At 40.0% G+C, this 20,318-nt stretch overlaps 1 protein-coding gene across 12 annotated transcripts in view; it reads right to left on the reverse strand.

Moving 5' to 3' along the window:
* The window catches only part of si:ch211-15d5.11 (nuclear receptor coactivator 7), a 342,600-nt gene that overhangs the window by 78,230 nt on the left and 244,052 nt on the right, over nucleotides 1–20,318 (reverse strand). For 2 of the 12 annotated variants that reach the window (XM_059654356.1, XM_059654355.1), the window contains exons 1-2: nucleotides 20,169–20,298; nucleotides 4,390–4,574 (exon numbers count right to left, since the gene is read on the reverse strand). In XM_059654356.1, coding sequence (XP_059510339.1) covers nucleotides 4,390–4,574; nucleotides 20,169–20,293 — 310 coding nt within the window. In that variant the 5' untranslated portion in view covers nucleotides 20,294–20,298. Of the gene's footprint in view, nucleotides 1–4,389; nucleotides 4,575–4,679; nucleotides 4,759–10,917; nucleotides 11,027–12,351; nucleotides 12,541–14,504; nucleotides 14,823–14,923; nucleotides 15,961–17,404; nucleotides 17,580–19,769; nucleotides 20,299–20,318 lie in introns of those variants that run through there. The other 10 variants (XM_059654362.1, XM_059654361.1, XM_059654357.1 and 7 more) reach the window with 9 other exon arrangements.

Raw genomic sequence — 20,318 nt, forward strand, 5'->3', positions numbered from 1 at the left:
CATTTCCAGCAACTTCTGTTTTTGTTCCTGATTTACAGCATCTGCAGTTCTTTCGTTTTCCATCATGCCTTGTTGCACGTGTGCTTCAGCATTTCTTTTCTCCTCTCCTTAGGTTAATTAGTCTATTTCTTCCAGAAGTCACTTCATTCTACCTTGGGCTGTCAATTCATCCCTGTATGTCCAGGGAGTTCACAGTTATAGCAACCAGTATGTTCTTATTGCTTTTAGGCCCACCCTTCATCATTACTTATTGCAATACTTACAGAGTTGCATCTTGTTGCCTGTTGTACTTGATTTGAGCCAGGCGCTTGTCTTTTAGATTCAATGCCCCTGCTGGTTTAATGACTTCCAGAGCATATTGAGCTGTTGTATCTTATTGAATCTAGATGACTTCACACTCTATTGCAGCATTCTCAACCTTCTTCATAAGGAGTACTGGTCTTGATAATATTTCATCAAATGTACATCTATTTCCCTTGCTTGTATTTTCACGTCCAGATGAAATTACAGCAAACAAAGTCACATTCTTTGCAGATGCTTTAGAGTAGGTAGAAGTGGTTTGCTGAAGATGCTTTGAAGCGGCTTGTGGCCAGACTCCACTGTCATTGTGTCTCTCCCAAACAATGACGTGAAGGTGGCGGTATTGGACTGGGGTGGACAAGGTCAGAAATCACACGACACCAGGTTATAGTCCAACAGGTTTATTTGAAAGCACAAACTTTCGGAGTCTTGCTCCTTCTTCAGGTGTTAGTGACAGAGGTAGTAACAGACACAGAATTTATAAGTAAAATATCAAAGGGTCACACCACTGGTGAGGACGTACTAAACAAACCTAAGATGCTGTTAAATCTTTAATCAGTTAGAAGGTTTTAATTGTTTGATATTTAATTGATTAATCTGAATGATTAAAGGTTTTTCAGCATCTTAGCTTTGTTTAGTACATCCTCATCAATGGTGTCACTCTTTGATCTTTTACATATAAATTCTGTGACTGATACTGCCTGTCAGTAACACCTGCAGAAGGAGCAAGACTCCAAAAGTTTGTGTTTTCAAATAAACCTGTTGGACTATAACCTGGTGTCATGTGATTTCTGACCTTCTCCCAAATGAGTGTTGATTAAAACGAGCAAAGACAAGAGGCAGACACTACCTCAATTTGCGTGTAGTATAGTTTAGTTTGCTTGAATATCCTGGATGCAAATGCAGCTGGTTGTCCTCGTTGCATAAGGGCCACTCCAAGTCCTGCCTCCCTGTTATTACACTGCAAAGTGACATCATCACTAACATCATAGCACCCCTACACTGGCAATGCCACCATCAGTTGATTATGGTGAAAGATGCTTCTTGTGTGTCCTAATATCTTAACCAATGGTAGCAACCTTGAACAGGGGTCAGTCACACTGATGAAAAATAGGCAAGAGCTTTGCTAAACAGATGTGAATCAACAAATCATTGCAGTGCTTTCCTGTCTGTTGGTTGCTGCATCTCTGTTACAGTTCGCACCTTGCCAGCATCTGGACAAAGTCCTTCCAGTATCATGTGCGATCTTATCCACAATTGTATTTTTATCATAGAGATAGTAGGAACTGCAGGTGCTGGAGAATCTGAGACGTCAAGGTGTACGGATGGATGAACACAGCGGCCAAGTAGCTTGGCTTGCTGTGTTCATCCAGCTCTACACCTTGGTATCTTTAACTTGTTCAGTTTCAGCTTCATCTAGTGAGCTCTCTGTAGCAGTTGTACCAGATTCTATTATGATCTGCATTTGCTTCTTCCATTGTGTCTCTGCATCCATAGATTAGGAAATCATCCCTAAAGGCTTCTACTTTGGGAAGATCACTAACTACCTTGTCCCATCTGTACTGATACTTTTCTGGAGCAGTGGAAATGTCAAACAGTACATGCAACCATAAGTATCTTTCTCATGGCTTTCAGAAAATAATTAGAAAGTTTTGTTTCCATCCAGCTTCTCTTGCTAATAACTATCCTTCATATTGAGGGTAGAAAGGACATTTTGCTTGAAAAATTGTGACAAAATGTCTTTGTAGTTGGTATGGAGTGGTGAGACCTCTTCAAAGCCTTATTGAGATCCTTTCGCTCTACGTATACATCAGTGTTCCAAGTTTTTTCTCTGATATCATGCTGGTAATCTAGTTCAGAAGGGTTTTCCCTCCTTTGATTATTTCTCTATTCTCTAGCTCTTCTACTTTGTCTTTTAGGCTGGCAGCTTGAACTCTCCACAACACATTCTGTGTTGGTCTTACATTTTCATCTACTTTAGAATGATGTTCACCAGGACATTTCGCAAGGCCTGTAAGCCATCTTCGTAAATGTTTAGTATCTGTTCAACAGACAATGGCTTAGTGTCCTGCAAAATACTGAAAATCTCTTCTGACATGTTTGAAGTTACTAGTGTTAGCTTTAGATTTGCTTCAGCTGACATAAGTGGATTGTGTCTACAGGGGGAGTCCAGAACTTCATTCTTTTTATTGCATTGGGCTCTCAGATTAATTTCTCCTCTTGGCAAGGTATTGTTTTGTTATTTAGCCTCAATCTTAGCTCCAAGGGCTTCACTTTTGGGTTACAATCTTGAATGAACCACATTGCACAGGTCTGCGAAGCTCATGATGTTGCAAGAAGCAGCAGTGTCTTTCTGATACTTCAGATTTGCTTGACACTCTCTTTCTGTAGTCAAAATTCCAACAGTTAGATTTTATTGGATTAAGATCTGATGATGCCAAACTGTTATATGGTGTAGAGTGCTAAATAAGAATCATTAGCTAACATCTCTCCATCTTTATAGGCTGATGTTGGTTCTTTGTAGCCAGGCACTCACATGCAAAGCGATTTAGCCTTTTGCAGTTTTGCAAACCTTTTTGCACTGCTTTCCGAATGCTGGACATGCTTTATTTCATTTTGTATGAAGTCCTTGTTAATGCTTACGTACTGTTCTCTGGTATAGATCTGTCTGCTTGCTGGCCCTTCTGAAAAAAATTTCTTCCTTTTTCCCAATCCATTGTTCTTGGAGTGTCTCTCAACATAATACACTTCATCTGATGAACAAGCAGCGCTATGAAAGCTTGTGATTTCAAATAAACCTGTTGGACCACAACCTGGTATCGTGTGACTTCTGATTTTGCCCGCCCAAGTCCAATGCCAGCACCTCCATATCAGAGCATAATACAAACCCCTATATGATCTCCAATTGATATGGTCTAGTTAATGGCTCATAATCACAGTATTTCTGTACATGTTGTTAGCTTACTTGACAGCAGGTTTCTCTGCTCTCGCATACAAGCTCCCACAGCATGATCTCATACCCAAGATCATTCTATCTTTGAGATCATTATTCAGTTGTCCAAACTCTCAGAATGCAGCCAGATGTATCAATAGTCAAGCGCTGATTAATCAATTGTCTCCCTGAGCTCAGATTTTGAACACATACTGTTCATGCTTCGCATTAATATGTGGTTCAGTGTGTATTTTCAAAGCATTCAAAATCTCTGTCATCTGGCTTTTCTGCCTCTCAATGAAATCTAAGTTACAATACATCTTGTAGCATCTTTCCCCGATACTTAGCCGATGGTTGCTTCTATTAATTGTTCAGGTTTCTAAAACTTAACTCTGCAGCTATTTCAATGCTTTGTCACTGAAAGAATTTTTTCCATTCTCATAACTTCTTCATTACCACAGCAGCAGGGAATAGAAAACACACAGGCATTTTGGCTCATCCAGTAATTCTAAGTTGCAGACTGCAGTATTTTTGTTTCTTCATTATCATTTCTTTCATTGGATTGCTCTGAAAATCCACATATTTTCAACTGCATCAATCCTGACGTCATGTTTCAAGTGATGTGTATTTAATGGCTGGCACTGACTGCATGCGAGACACTTACAACAAAGATGGAAGTCACATTACTACAGCATGTCAGCCAGTACACTAAGTAAAAGTGCATTTTTACAGATCAGTGGGATGAGTGGACGTGAACGCAGCTAAAACATATTGAGGGACTTAACCCATTCATTTCCCTTCCCAATCTTTCCGATGGTTGCAAGGACAGCTACATGAGGTCAGAAAAGTCCTCTTTAAATTGCAGGCTGGCAGCCAATTACATCATTGGAGTCCAGGCTTCTCATTTAAGCTGAGGTTCAAATGGCAGAGCACTAGTGGTTTTGCTGCCTAGAAAAACCTATTGGAAACAGAAGCCAGGGCCGGACAGACCCAGTAAAAGGCAGGTTCTAAAGAACACGGACCAAGGGGAGCTGGAACATCTTCAAAAAAGATCTGATGCAAACTTGACAGAGAAGAATAATGTTCTCATTAAATAAGACAAATACATGCTGTAGTATGTGCCACTTACATAAACATAATGAAATGCTAATACTTACCCATTGAATAATATTGCTGAAAATCAGAACTCCGTGTTCTTCCTGATGGATTCATTACAGAAGAACAAGGTGCAGAATTTGACCCAGCTGCATCCTTTGTGGTGGAGGCCATCTTGTTGTTTTTATATTCATTCCCTGGAGACTTCGCAGAGATGGCTCTAGTCTGTTTGAATTTCTTCTTTAACCTTATAGAAACAAAATATGCTATTATACACTTGACATTATCATTTCTCATGACATTCAACTACTCATTCTTTCAATCCTAGCTTGTTTATGAGATAAACACATGCCATGAAAGTATTTTAGAAGTTCTGACTTCATGAAGAAAACTTCATCTAAATTCATCTATTGTCATTCTCGAAGCTGCTGCGTTGTGTTGGTTATGTTGTTTTGAACAGTAAGGACACCATGTGGTGACACAGTATTCTTGCAACTCAAGAGTTTAAATATGTCGCAGATGCGCTAGGTCTGAGGATGAAGGACATGGAGAAACGTTGTCTTTCCTATTAGTGGAAACAAACATTTTTTTGAACACATCTTTCAGGTTGAAAATAATTGAATGAAAGATGTTAGCTATAGGTCATTCTGTCTCAGGGAGAATTATTTCAGTACAACAACAAGCTTTCACAAGGCAAAACTTCACATCATAATCGCAAAGATATTCTTTAATAAAGACTTTGAGGTTTCATTATACAATGTGGATAATTTTGTGATTCCAGTGGGAACATAGCTTGGAAAATTAAAGGTAAGTGCAATATCCCAAAATGTATTCCCCTATGGGAGCACAGCATCAGTCCCAAATGCAGAAAGAAAATCTTCTATTACTTTAAATGTGAAAACAATTTTGTGATGCATCCATGAACAAAATATTATATAATAAGTGGAGAATATCATATGCTTTAAACTAAGATGTATTCAGTGTCTTGAGCTACTCAAGATTTTTTTTGTTCATTCACAGGATGTAAGTGTTACTGACTGGGCCAGCATTTCTTGTCCATCCCTAGTCACCCTGAAGGTGGTAGTGATGAGTGACCTTCTCGAAACACTATAATTCATTTGCTTTAGGTATAGCCAAATGCTGTTAGAGAGTGTTCCAGGAATTTGGCTCAGTGGTAACTAGGGAATGGAGTTACATTTCCGAGTCGGAATAGCACGTGGCTTGGAAGGGAATTTGAACATGGTAGTGATCCTATTTATCTGTTGCCTTTGTCCTTCAAGATGGGGTTGGATATGGGTTTTGGAAGGTGCTGTGTAACCAGCCTCGGTGAATTCTTGCATTGCATCTTACGCTGGTGCACACTGCTGCTACTGTGTGCTAGTGGTAGAGGGAATGAAATGTTTCTGAATGTGGAACCAATCAATTAGGCAGTTTTGTCATTGACAGTGTTAAATTCCTTGAGTGTTGTTGGAACTTCACTCATCCAGGCAAGTGTGGAGTATTCCATTACACTCCAGACTTGTAGCCTGTAGAAGATAGGGAGCCAGGAGTGAGTTATTCGGAGCAGGATTCCTAGCTTCTGACATGTGCCTGTAACCACAACTTTAATATGGCTAGTCTAGATCTTGAATTTTTGATCAAAGATAATCCCCAGAATGTAGGGAGTTTCGGTGATAGTCATATAATTATCTGGCACCTTTGTGGTGTGAACGTTACTTACTAATTGTCAGCCCAAGCCTGGATATAGTAGAGGCTTTGCAGCATTTAGACATGCACTATCTTGCTTCCCCTGAAAGGAAGTAGTTAAGTAAATGGTCTCAACAAAGGGTACGGTCATAAAGTATTACAGTATGGAAGCAGGCCCTTCAGTCCAACTCATCAATGCCAATCAAATATCCCAAACTGAACACGTCCCATTTGACTGGGTTTGGTCTGTATCCCTTAAATCTTTCCTATTTATATTCCGGTCCAAATGTCTCTTAAATGTCATAACTGTACCCACCTCTACCACTTCTTCTAGTGGCTCATTCCATACACATACCACCCTCTGTGTGAAAAAGTTGTTTCTCAAGTATAAACTAATCAGCAAATAGTTCAAAATGCAGTTACAAAGTTCTAGAATCGTTGTTAAACAAAGGGAATGATGGATTCTAGCCCATTTTTGTAACTCTCTTTCAGTATATCTATGAAATTAATATTTTGTTTAAAAAAAGCCTTCCATTATATAAAGAGATAACAAGGTGTGGAGCTGGATAGAACATAGAACATAGAACATAGAACAGTACAGAACAGCCCACAATGTTGTGCCGACCATTGAACCTCATGTATGCACCCTCAAATTTCTGTGACCATATACATGTCCAGCAGTCTCTTAAATGACCCCAATGACCTTGCTTCCACAACTGCTGCTGGCAACGCATTCCATGCTCTCACAACTCTCTGTGTAAAGAACCTGCCTCTGACATCCCCTCTATACTTTCCACCAACCAGCTTAAAACTATGACCCCTCATGCTAGCCATTTCTGCCCTGGGAAATAGTCTCTGGCTATCAACTCTATCTATGCCTCTCATTATCTTGTATACCTCAATTAGGTCCCCTCTCCTCCTCCTTTTCTCCAATGAAAAGAGACCGAGCTCAGTCAACCTCTCTTCATAAGATAACCCCTCCAGTCCAGGCAGCATCCTGGTAAACCTCCTCTGAATCCTCTCCAAAGCATCCACATCTTTCCTATAATAGGTCGCCCAGAACTGGACGCAGTATTCCAAGTGCGGTCTAACCAAAGTTTTATAGAGCTGCAACAAGATCTCACGACTCTTAAACTCAATCCCCCTGTTAATGAAAGCCAAAACACCATATGCTTTCTTAACAACCCTGTCCACTTGGGTGGCCATTTTAAGGGATCTATGTATCTGCACACCAAGATCCCTCTGTTCCTCCACGCTGCCAAGAATCCTATCCTTAATCCTGTACTCAGCTTTCAAATTCGACCTTCCAAAATGCATCACCTCGCATTTATCCAGGTTGAACTCCATCTGCCACCTCTCAGCCCATCTCTGCATCCTGTCAATGTCCCGCTGCAGCCTACAACAGCCCTCTACACTGTCAACGACACCTCCGACCTTTGTGTCGTCTGCAAACTTGCTGACCCATCCTTCAATTCCCTCGTCCAAGTCATTAATAAAAATTACAAACAGTAGAGGCCCAAGGACAGAGCCCTGTGGAACTCCACTCACCACTGACTTCCAGGCAGAATATTTTCCTTCTACTACCACTCGCTGTCTTCTGTTGGCCAGCCAATTCTGTATCCAAGCAGCTAAGTTCCCCTGTATCCCATTCCTCCTGACCTTCTGAATGAGCCTACCATGGGGAACCTTATCAAATGCCTTACTGAAGTCCATCAACTGGAGCTGGATGAACACAGCAGGCCAAGCAGCATCTGAAGAGCAGGAAAGCTGACATTTCGGGGCTAAACCCTTCATCAGAAACTGGGGTGGGACTCAAAACTGTAATACAATGAAGCATGTTAACAAGCATCTAGCTCAAAGGTCGTGTTACACCTCACTGGGACAACACACTTGAAATCACTTCCCATCCCCCTTTTCTGATGAAGGGTCCAGGATGCCTAACCTGAAGAAGTTACCCTCCTCCCTACGGACCAACCTCAGGGGATCTCTCTCCCACTGCAACTCTCTTGTAATCTCTTCAGCCTTGAAACTGCTCGACCATTCCTGAAGCAAACCAGGTACCACAGCCACATTCACCTTCCTCAGCACCTGCCTACGGAACCAGATCATCCCCAATGGACTATAGTCTACCTGCTAACTTCATCCTGCCCCCCTGATCTGTCCGTCCTCCCTGGGCAGACCCATCCCCTCCCCACGCCTCCACCCATACTCTCCTCTCCACCCATCTTCTCCTCTATCCATCTTCGGTCTGCCTCCCCCTCTCTCCCTATTTATTTCAGAACCCTCTCCCCATCCCCCTTTTCTGATGAAGGGTCTAGCCCTGAAAGGTCAGCTTTTGTGCTGCTAAGATGCTGCTTGGCCTGCTGTGTTCATCCAGCTCCACACTTTGTTATCTCGGATTCTCCGGCATCTGCCGTTCCCATTATCTCTGAAATCAAGCCCCACTTATTCCAAAATTATCACCGAAGTTAAAGATTTTATAAACATATGTGGACTTCCACAATTTACCTGTCTTTTTGACAGGTTGACAGAAAGTATGGATCAGGTTTCAGCACTTAACAAGAATTACTATTTATCACAAATAAATGCATTCTAGCTACAGTTAAATGATTGTGAACCACTGACATGTGAATCCACTAGTTAAGCCTCTAACCGTCTGATGTACTCCCCTACGTGTACACACAGACTTGGTAAGCTTGAATTAGTGCACAGCAGAACATACAGTGCAAAGTAAGGTAACAAAGTGGGCTAAAGAGTATATAAACCAGAAACAGTGCTTGGAATTGTCTTTACAAACAACAAAATACATTGGTAGAGCCAAATGAAGAGAGTTGAAAGTGCATTTTCGTAATGGCAATTGAGTATGTTAACAAATGTTTAGTGATCACATCTACTTTTTACTATTAAACCAAACAGTAAATACATAAAGGTTAGAACAAGTTCTAAATATATAAAATAAATGGTTTACAGGTTTCATTTGAACTGTGAGATTAGAATATTGCATTGACTGTTTTTCCAATACGTTCAGATATACTGGTTTTGCCACCATATACTGAGAATAGTGACTTGTATAATGACACATACTGAGATGCAATCTTTTGGGTCCTCAGCAATGATGCCATTGTCTTACACACCAATCTATGCATTAGCAGGATTTTCAACCATGAGTCCAATCTTCTGCTTATCCAATATTAAACAACAGAGCTTAGCAGGTATTCTCAAGACAGGCATACCAGGGTAGTTACTCCTACTCCCTTATTAGCCCAATCCCACTCAAGCTGAGATCAACTGCTTCAGAATGATATCCATTTCAGGAATTCTGAATTGATTCCTAAATGAATGTCTGCCTTGTTTTCATTCCTTGTTGCTGTAAAAATAATCACCCTTCACTTTTAGATTTTTATGTGCAAGTTACAGAGTTCAGGAGTCAAGGGTAAAGATATTGAGCAAAAAGAATCAAAAACACAATCGATGTCAACACATCAATGTATATAAATCAACCAGTGAAACCGCAAAAAAATGGGGTTGACTTGTACAGCAAGTACAAAGTGTGAACTGCTGATATGGGTGTTCATTTTCACATTTTGAAATGTGAAAAAAATTAACACCAATAATTCATGTCAAATTAATGTGGCACAGTTTGCTGAGTGAAATAATTCTACAAAATTTCTTAAAACACATATGATTAATACAAGAGAAAGTAAGAACTGCCGATGCTGGAACCAGTGATGACAGTGTGGAGCTGGAGGAACACAGCAGGCCAGGCAGCATCACAGGAGCAGGAAAGCTGATGTTTTGGGTCTGAAGAAGGGTGCCAACCCGAAATGTCAGCTTTCCTGCTCCTCTGATGCTGCCTGGCTTGCTGCATTCGTCCAGCTCTATGCGGTGTTATCACAAACTCAGTGCAGTTTGTTTAATACAACAAAAAATTGGTTCTTCACAAAATAATCACAATGTCAACCCAGCATGTGGGTAAATTGATTTAAGATTGCTGAAAATAAAGTTTAAAAAATTAAGTCCATATCTAAAGGCAGGAAGACCTGGAAACTATAAAGGCTTGGACTGACATTCATACCACACAATGTGCCAAGCAATGACCATCTCCAACAACAGAGAATCTAATAATCAACCCTTGACATTTAATAGCATTACCATCGCTGAATACCCCACAATTAGCATCCTGGTGGAGCGGAGGGTGGGGCTAACCACCAACCAAAAGCTCAACAAGATTAGTCATGTAAATACTGTGGCTACAAAAGCGTGTCAGAGGTTAGGAATTCTGCATTGGCAACTTACCCCTTCATTCCCCATAGCTGGTCCACCATCTACAAAATACACGTCAGGACTGTGTTGGAATACTCCCAACTTGCCTGAAAGAATACAGTTTGAACAACACTCAAGAATTACGACACCACCAGATTAGCCAAACTTATTGGCACGACATCCATAAACCCTCCCTCCTTCCGCCACCAATGTTCAGTAGCAGCAATGTTTACCATCTACCACATGCACTGCAGAAATTGAATAGCCTTCTCAGACGGTACCTTCTAAACTTGTGAACACAACCATCTACAAGGACAAAGACAGCAAATATATGGGAATACATAACCTGCAAGTTCCCCTCCAAACTGTTTATGACCAGACTTAGAAAATATTGCCATTCCTTCAGTATCACCGGGTCAAAATCTTGGAAATCCCATCCTAACAGTATTGTGGATGAACCTATAGCTAATGAACTGCAGTATTTCAAGAAGGTACCTCAGCACTATTTTCTCAAGGTCAGTTAGGGATAGATTATAAATGCTGTCCTAGGCAAAAACATTCACATACTATGAATGATTTTTTTAAAAAGCAGTAATGACTTCCTTCATTAATTGTTTTAAAAAATACTTTTCAAAACTTACCTATGTGTCCTTCAATCCAACAGACTTTTTTTTAGACCTTCCAGTTGGCAATCCAAAACAAACACAATTAACACAAAATCCTAATGGTGATAAATTTACCCTGATGGTGTGGTCCGTTTTGTGGACTTGCTTATAGTAAGTATTTTTTAATCTAACGCAAACAATGCAGTTCAAACTTAAAATTCCACAATCTAGCAAGAAAGGCTGCAGAGTTTTAAGCTCAAATGTTATTGAACACAACTTGAGTTTCAGCTGATATTATTTGCATTTGGTGTGGCTTCCTGTTTCTTTCCCTTGTACAGTCAGAGGTTTCTTCTTTTAGAAGAGATATTAAACTGAACTACTATCTGCCTGCCTGAAAGCTTAGCTGCTTTGGCAAAGTTGTGATACTAGACTCAGACAGAGAGACAGTGTCAGAGAGAGAAATGCAATAGAGATAGAAAGAGTTGTACATGCAAATCCCACCAGAGCAAGGGGTTTGGAAGTTTAATTCAATAAATCCAACTAATTTGAGCACGTAAGTCAGGAACGATTAAGATTGGTGGAGTACAAAAAAAAGCAAAGAAAAGCAACTGATTCACTGATGATTCAGACAAAGGAAACTAGCAGCCCTTCCTGGTTTGACCCAAATGTGACTTTAATACCAAACTATACAGTTGATTCACAGCACGATTAGAGACAGACAATAAATACTGTCTTTCCAGCACTGCCACAAATTAAAGCGAACAAATTTGAATAACGGTAAAACTTTGTGAGACACTGTTGTGCTTAAAACAGCTGTAATATTTGCCAAAGTTACTTCTTGAAATAATTCATATTAAACACTTTGGGGTGTTATTGATAAGTATGCTAATGAACCAAATAAATCAAGACACTCTCATTTTTCTAACATGTACTTTGCTATACTTAGAATTATTATTAGTTAAGGAACTGGTAAGTGTTTAGTCCAGGAAACTTCAATAGCAGAATTAGGGGACACATTTTAGAAAGAAGGGTCCCCCATTTAAGGCAGAGATTAGGTGATTTTTTTTCTCTTAGCGGGCTGTTAATCCATAGAATATTCTATCCCAGAAAGTTGTGGAGTCAAGGCCATTTATTATTTTTAAGTATGAGGTAGACAGATTTTTGACTAATGAGGGAGTTAATGGGAATCAACGACAAGCAGGGATGTGGTTTTGAAGGCAAAATCAGATCAGCCATGATATTACTAAATGGTACAGCACTTATGCTCCTTTATTTGTTCAAACAATCAACTCCTCTGAAGCAGTTAACACACAGGTTTATCAATTCCTATTTCAGTGAACAATGAACTAAATTTGATGCTAAAATTTGTTTTAAATGATTAGTTAGCACCTCCACGATGTTGTCAAAAGTCATTCCTCTGCCAGTTTCTCAGCATTCTAAACTGTTACTTTGTTAAATTTAATATCCTACCTTGTTTTCACACCAGAAAAATATTCTTGCCTTTTCTCCTGCCTCTGTTCCTTGAGATCCATTCTTATGTTGGCATTACAAGGTCATGAAGTGACATTACACTGCTTCACTCCTGGCGTCTATAGAATTCATCCTTATTCATTGCACAGATAACCATTTGACCCAACTGAGGTACACATAATGGTAAGACTATAACAGAGAAAACCAATAAAAAAGTAATTGAGAAGGAAAAAAGAACAATTGGTCCCATTCTAACACTTTTTAAATAAGTGGGTTTTAAATAAGTTAAAATCAGACCCTGGTTTACTTTTCTGATAATGAAGCTCAAGTAAAGACAAGATAACAAAGTGTGAAGCTGGATGAACACAGCAGGCCAAATAGTATCTTAGGAGCAGAAAAGGGCCTAGACCCTTCATCAGCATCTGCAGTTCCCATTATCTCTGATCACAATTTCATTAAAGACAATTTATGTTTAATTTTGAGATAACAAGGTGTAGCGCTGGATGAACACAGCAGGCCAAGCAGTATTTGAGGAGCAGGAAAGCTGATATTTCGGGTCAGGACCCTTCTATTTTTGTGCTATTTAAAATTATGGGCTGAAAGAACTGTTTTAAAGGATTTCTGCATGTTTTTAAAAAGCAAATTATATGACACTCATGGCAAGCATTGTATAAATAAGCGATAATTGCAGTTCATGCAGATGAATGGAGTCAATGGGTTCTGTACAGATATAGCTGGGTGGCAATAAGATGTTGACTGGTCTATGGACTAGTGATCAGTTATCAATGATAAAAGCCTTTTGCCTGCCAACGATCATGATTGGTTCTCAGGTAAGTGAACAGCTTGGGGCAGGGTCAAGACAGATAAGAAATATTTTGATCTTCACTGTCATAGAGCTGTCTCTATTCTCTGCTGTCAAAACCTATTTTAAACCTAAACTAATCCAGTTAATCTTTCCCTCACAAGTTGTTATAAAATCTGACTGTCTATGTCAGAGTCCTTAAACTAATAGAAGCATCTGAAGAAAGACAACTGAAAAGCAATGTTCTGACCAGCATCAGAATCGTAAGGATCATCTCAGTAACGCATGAATAGAATTACTAAACAGCCTGCCCAGTTTTCCTTTGCTCATAACCTGTTTGTCTGAAATGTTATGTGGCATTTTATCACTGTTTACCTGTACCTAGAATGTAATTGCAACTGGTGGCACAGTGGCACAATGGTTAGTTACTGCTGCCTCACAGTACCAGGGGCCTGGTTTCAATTCCAGTCTTGGTTGACAATCTGAATGGAGTTTGCGCATTCTTTCTGTGTCTATGTGAGTTTCCAAAAGGTCCTCTGGTTTCATTCCACAGTCCAAAGATGTGCAGGTTAGGTAGACGGGCCATAGTAAAAATTGTCAGATAGTGTGCAGGCTAGTTGGATTAGCCATGGCAAATGTGGGGCTGCAGAGATTGAGAGGGGGGCTGGGTGAGATGTTCTTTAAAGGGTCCATGCATTCTAGATGGCTAAATAAATATTAATTCTTGCCAAGTATAGAAACTTGGTTTGTGCTTTCTATCAATCTGGCTCTGAAAATCAGGTAAATTGAGGACGTTTATATACTTATTTTAAAATCTTTAATTTTTGTGATGACCTTGGAAATAGTAGGACTTGTTTACCAGTGGGCTACCCCGGTGAGTCACTGACACTTGAGAATGTATGACAGTTGAATTTCTAAATGTAAGTAGTGTCATTAACTAATGATATGGCCAATTACTTCTGGACAAATTAAATACTTTTGCTAACATTTTACTTAGTAGAGTAGTTAATTTTCTGTGAAATAATGGTAACCGATGATTCCCTGTAATTGAAGGAGAAGTGATAATATTTAGCAGGACCTCTTCAAATTGTATTGTTAAGTCCACAATCTAATGGCCAGTGTTACAATATAATTAAAAAGCAAACTGAACACCTTGCACTAACTGAACACCTTGCACTAACCAGCTGAACCAGACCACAAGATTTCACTTTTTGCAAAAAAACTTTAATGTTTGTAACAATTAAACAATACAAGCACTATTAGCTTATTAATATGGTTTATAACTACATGTTACACACTCAGGTTCACTTCCCCCAAGAATTCTCTTATAAGACACATCAATTTTACTTACTTCTGTAGGGATCACGTACACAGTCCTCTGGAGAATTCTCTCTGCTCCTGTTATTCTCAGAAGTAAACTTTCAGTTGCCACCTCTCAACAATGGATGTCTCACTCCCTTGTTTTGGTTACTTCACCATCGTTACCAAGGTAATTTGCCTGCTGCTTTCCTTTCCTGATCAGCGAGGACCACTGCAGTTATTTATACATTTTCTCACTTTCTTCAAGTCAAAGGTGTGGCCACGGGCACCCAGTTAACCCGTCTTTTTGGGGGTTACATGTAACACTTTTTTCCCCATCCTCCTTGGGTCCATCCCCGTGACTCTATCTCTGGTGATTCAATCAATGACAAGATCAGTGCTGCTTTCTGCTCTTGCCCTGAATTGAAATTTTTTTTTCAATTTTGCTTCCAATTTCCACTCAGCTCTCACCTTTACCCGGTCCACTTCGGACTCCTTTTTTTCCTTCCTTGGCATCTCCATTGCTATTTCTGGGATACGCTGGTTACTGATATCCTTTAAGAATCCACCAACTCCCACAGTTATTCTGACTACACATCCATCCACCCTGCTTCCTTTAAGGCCTCCTCCCCCTTGTAGTTTCTCCATCTTTGTTGCATCTGTTCTGATGATGACACTTTCAGCAAGGAGTCCCCAGAAATGCTCACATTTTTCTTCAACTGAAGATTCCCCACCACTGGGGTCAACAGGATGCTCAGCTGCCTCTCTTCACTCCTTTAGGGTGGCACGGTGGCTCAGTGGTTAGCACTGCAGCCTCACAGTGCCAGGGACCCGGGTTCGATTCCAGCCTCAGGCGACTGTCTGTGTGGAGTTTGCACATTCTCCCCGTGTCTGCGTGGATTTCTTCCCACAGTCCAAAGATGTGCAGGCTAGGTGGATTGACCATGCTAAATTGCCCGTAGTGTTCAGGGGTATGTGGGTTATAGGGGAATGGGGATGGCGCTGGGTTTGGGTGGGATGCTTCAAGGGGCGGTGTGGACTTGTTGGGCCAAAGGGCCTGTTTCCACACAGTAGGTAATCTAATCAACAATAGTATGGTCTTTCTGATTCTCATTTTCCAGTCCACCACCCTCCATATCCAAAGGATCATAAACTACCATTTCCACCAGCTCAAGTGGGATGCCACATTAGACACATTGTCAGCATTCTGTAGGGACCATTCCCTCCAGGACACCCTGACTCCTCCTACACTCCCTACACCCCCATAGCACCTTCCCATGAAATCCCAGAAAGTGCAATATTGCCAATTTACCTCAATAAATGCTCCGGACACATCTTTCAGGTGAAAATGTGATTTACCTGCCCTTTATTCAATCTATACTGTATTTGCTGCTCACACTATGACGTCCTGTGCAGTGGGATGACAAAATGCAGACTGGATGACTGCTTTGCCAAATATCAATGTTCTTTCTGTAAAAATGACCCCAATATTCCAGGTGCCTGCCATTCTAACATGCCACCGTGTTCTAAAGCCAACACTTTTGGCTTGGGCCTGCTGCAGAGCTCCAGTGATGCTCAATGGAAGCTAGAGAAACAACAACTCATCTTACAGGTACCTTCCGACCTTCAACAATTTCAGAATGCAAACAACCTCCATGTTTGCTACCTTCACCATGCACACCCGCCACCACACTCTAGACCCTGATTTGTATGGATTTGTCCCAGCACAGCTAAATAATTTTTAACCCCTTTCACACCCTACTCAGTATTTATCACTCCCTCAGCTTATCATCAGCAGCAATCTCATTATGTGCCTTCTCCCTTTCTCTTACCACTGTCTTTATATATTCTATTCACTCCTCCCTCTACTCCGAACCCTTACCGGCAGAGATACTATCCTTTCCCACTATTTTCAGTTCTGACAAGGGCCATTGAACTCAATAAGTTCACTCTATTTTTCCCTCTACAATTGCTGCCAGACCTGCGGAGTTTCCCAAGCACTTTTTCTTGTTTCACATTTCCAACATGTGCAGTTCTTCGTTTTTTAATTAAATATGGTATTTTACTATATTGCCGCATAACAAGAGATACACCTACTGACTGCACTACTGGGGCACTATCCTCAAAGGATAGTTAACAGATTATGTGCATTTTAGGCACGTTATTTAGAGATCTAAGATTGAAGTTTACTCCCATTGGGGATTAGAAAATTGAAAGGTGGTCTCATTGGAACAGAAAATATCCTGAGAGGATATTTAACAAGGTGGATGATCAGTCAATGTTCCCCTTTGATGAAAGTGTCTAGATGTAGGGAACATGATTTAAAAATTAGGGGTCTCCTATTTAACACAGAGATTAGGAGAATTTTTATTTCTGTCAGAGTGTTTATGGTCATGGAATTCTCTTTCCCAGAACAGCATTGGAGTCTCAGTCATTTGAATATAATTAAGGCTAAGTTATACAGATATTTGATTGATAAGGGAGTCAAGACGTTTGGGGATAAACACAAAAGTGGAGTTGGGGTAATAATCAGATTGTTTGGAATGACAGAACAGGTTTGAGGGGCCTTATGTTCCTACCTCATCTGACAACTGACAAGAAAGAATGGGCAATTTTAATAATGTATGGAACAGTAATTTGTTAATATTTATAAAGACTTTTCTCCTACGTATTTGAAGTGAAAGTGATGAATGGAAAATATTCTAATAATTTGTCTACATGAGCATGCACAATGACAAGTCAAATTCTGCATGTATTTGGTCATGTTTAAGCTTTTTCTTCAACTTGTATATATTTAATATGTAAATCACCTATTGTTCATCGGCAATGTCCTTTTCTGAGTTTGTGATTAAGAACCTTAACAAAAAAACTCCATTTCTTTCAGTATTACACACATTTTAAGACAGTATCTTCTTTTTATTGTTAATGGATATTTGCATAATTTTTTTGTACCTGAGCACTGCACTTAGAAAATTCCATGCCTTTGCAAATGCAGCTGCAATTCTTGTAGAATACTTTTCAATTAATGCAAGTCTTTCCCCATGGGAATTTTGACTCTTAGGCCAAGGGTTTTTATCACATCACATGCCTGTTGTGGTTCTATTGGTTAGTAATGAAGTTTCAATATCTGTAATATATAATAGAATATAAATTATAATAACTCACTCTTAACAGCAGCATGGGTGTACTTACAACAAAGTAACTGCAGCGATTCAACAAGGCAGCTCACCACCACCCTCGAGGGCAACTAGGGATGGGTAATATGTACTGGCCCAGCCAATGAAAGACATCCCATGAATGAATAATTAAAACAATCCTTCTCCAGCATTTAGCTTTCCAAGAAATATTGTGAAGCAAAATACCAAATTGTGTTGATCTGACTGATTTCACTGGAAACAACAGTAGTAGGATATTTTTTCACAAATACACAAACAGCTGAATAGATAGGCAGTCACTGAAACATTTGGAGACGGGGCAGAGTAGACCTCTAAAGTGGGCATGCTGATGATTCAATACAAAAACATGGGCTTGGATTGAACACCAGAAAGTGGTGAAAATCCAGAGGTCTTAGAAGTGTGAAAGAGATAAAGCGATATTCAAAGGTCAATCCTCTATGCAATCTACACAGGTATTCTTCAGAATGTGATACTTAGACGAATAAGAAACTTTCCCAAGAATAATAAGCGCAAATCAACTAGTCCTAGGCTAAAATACTTATTGATTTGCAGAGTGGCTCCATCCAGAACAGGTGATTCAAAGCAAAGTGGATACTATGTTTATGGACAGAGATTTATCAAACAGAGATTCCAAGCTATCTGCACAAACTTGCCAGAGGAAAATAAAGCAATCTACTATTACACTGAATCACAAGAATGAAGTTCTTAGGATAATAGTTACAAGAGATCGAATGCAGGAATTAAATATTTAGAGGTATATAACTTTTGAAAAGGACAGGCAGGATGGAAAAGGTGACCTACCCTAGCAAGTCCCCAAAAAATCCTCTGTGTTTCAATAAGGTCGTCCCTCATTCTTCTTTAATTCCAACGCGTACAGGCCTAACCTACTCAACCTCTCCTCATAAGATAGCCCCTCCACACCTGGTATCAGCCTAGCGAACCTTCTCTGGAGTGCCTCCAAAGCCAGTATGTCTTCCATAAATAAGGACCTGAAATTGTTCAATAGTTTTAGCAAACTTTTATACTCCATTCCCTTTGAAATAAAGGCCAACATTCAATTCGCCTTCTGAACTTGGATGCTTTTTTGTGATATATGGAATAGGACTCCGAAGTTCCTGTTCCCTCATTTTCCGTAGTGACTCCCAAATTCCTCTGTTCCCTCGCTTTCTGTCGTGACTTTCAAATTTGTGTTCCCTCACTTTCTGTAGTCACTCCCAAATTCCTCTGTCCCTCACTTTCTGTAATCTTTTTCCATTTAAATAACAGCTCCTCTTTTCTTCCTGCCAAAGTTCATAACATCACATTAGATCGCACCTGCCAAATTTCTACTCAGTTGCTTAACCTCTCTATATCTCTTTGAAGACTCTTCATGTCATCCTTGACTTCCCACCTTTTTTGGATCATCCATAAACTTGGCCATGGTACATTCACTTTCCTTATCCAAGTCAACTATATATATTGTAAATATTTGTGGCCCCAGCATCCATCCCTGGAGCTCATCAATGGTTATGAGTTTCCACTCTCAAAATGCCCCTCTTATGACATCTCTTAGTTTTTTCTTACTTAGCTAATTTTCTATCCATGCAAATACATTACCTCCAATAACGTGGGGCATAAGGGTTTCTTCAAAAGCTTCTAAAATGTGGTCACTCTGCTATAATGTAGGAAATGTCGTAACATTTATTATTATAGAGTCCAACAAACAGTAATATGATAATAACCACAAAACCTATTTTCATGATGTTGGTAAAGGGATAACCATCATTGGACACCAAAACTCCACATGCTAGCTCTGATGACTGAACATACACCATTTGACAACCAAATATTATTTGCAAGGCATTGCACTCCTTCAGTCATATCTCTACCCTGGGTCTCGAACTCAATCTTCCGATTCAGACGCAAGCGCGCTTCCCACTCATCCATGATGACATATAGAATTAGACCGCAACTCAAAATATCAAAGATTGGACTGCAACTATGCATTATTCTAATTCGGAGTTCTTCCTTCACCCCAGCTCCCCGTCTTCTTCAGTTTTTTTCAACGACAGTCTTAAAAAAAACATCTAAAACATCGAAACATAAATCGCACATCAAAAACCAATGATTTCCAAAGCAGAAGAGCTTTTTTTTACACTTACATGCGTCTTATCGTATATCAGTTATTAAGATTTTCAACTAATATTGCTCAGCAGGAGATGATTTGGTAAAGCTGACCGCTCAGCAGATCCCGACAATTTGATGACATGTTCCCACTATTTTCTCAACAGCACAGTTTTGCAATAAGACGGAAGTGAAAATAATGTTAGTAGCCAATCTGAGCAATAGCAAATCACTTGCCACAACAAATTTTTCGCCCCAAATCTTTGGTAGATATGATTTCAGCCATCTTCATACATTGACTTAAAAAAGCCTCACACACAACATTCACTAATTAATAATATCAGATCTGACTGGACCGAGGGAACGTAAACACTAGGACTAAACTCCTATTCCCTCTCAAACATAATACCACGCCGAAAACATTAATCAGCATTTACTGCATGTAATAAGTACTGGGGCAACGCTTTTGCTGCAGATTGGTCAAGCTCTGCAGAGGCTGGTTCTCCCAGTCACTCGGCTGGGGGTCGGCTCTAGCACCGAGAACTAGGCCGCGGTGCCACATACCCCCTTTCCTCAAAGGTAATTGG

Source organism: Stegostoma tigrinum, chromosome 24 (genome assembly GCF_030684315.1).
Source record: "Stegostoma tigrinum isolate sSteTig4 chromosome 24, sSteTig4.hap1, whole genome shotgun sequence".
Taxonomy (NCBI): domain Eukaryota; kingdom Metazoa; phylum Chordata; class Chondrichthyes; order Orectolobiformes; family Stegostomatidae; genus Stegostoma; species Stegostoma tigrinum.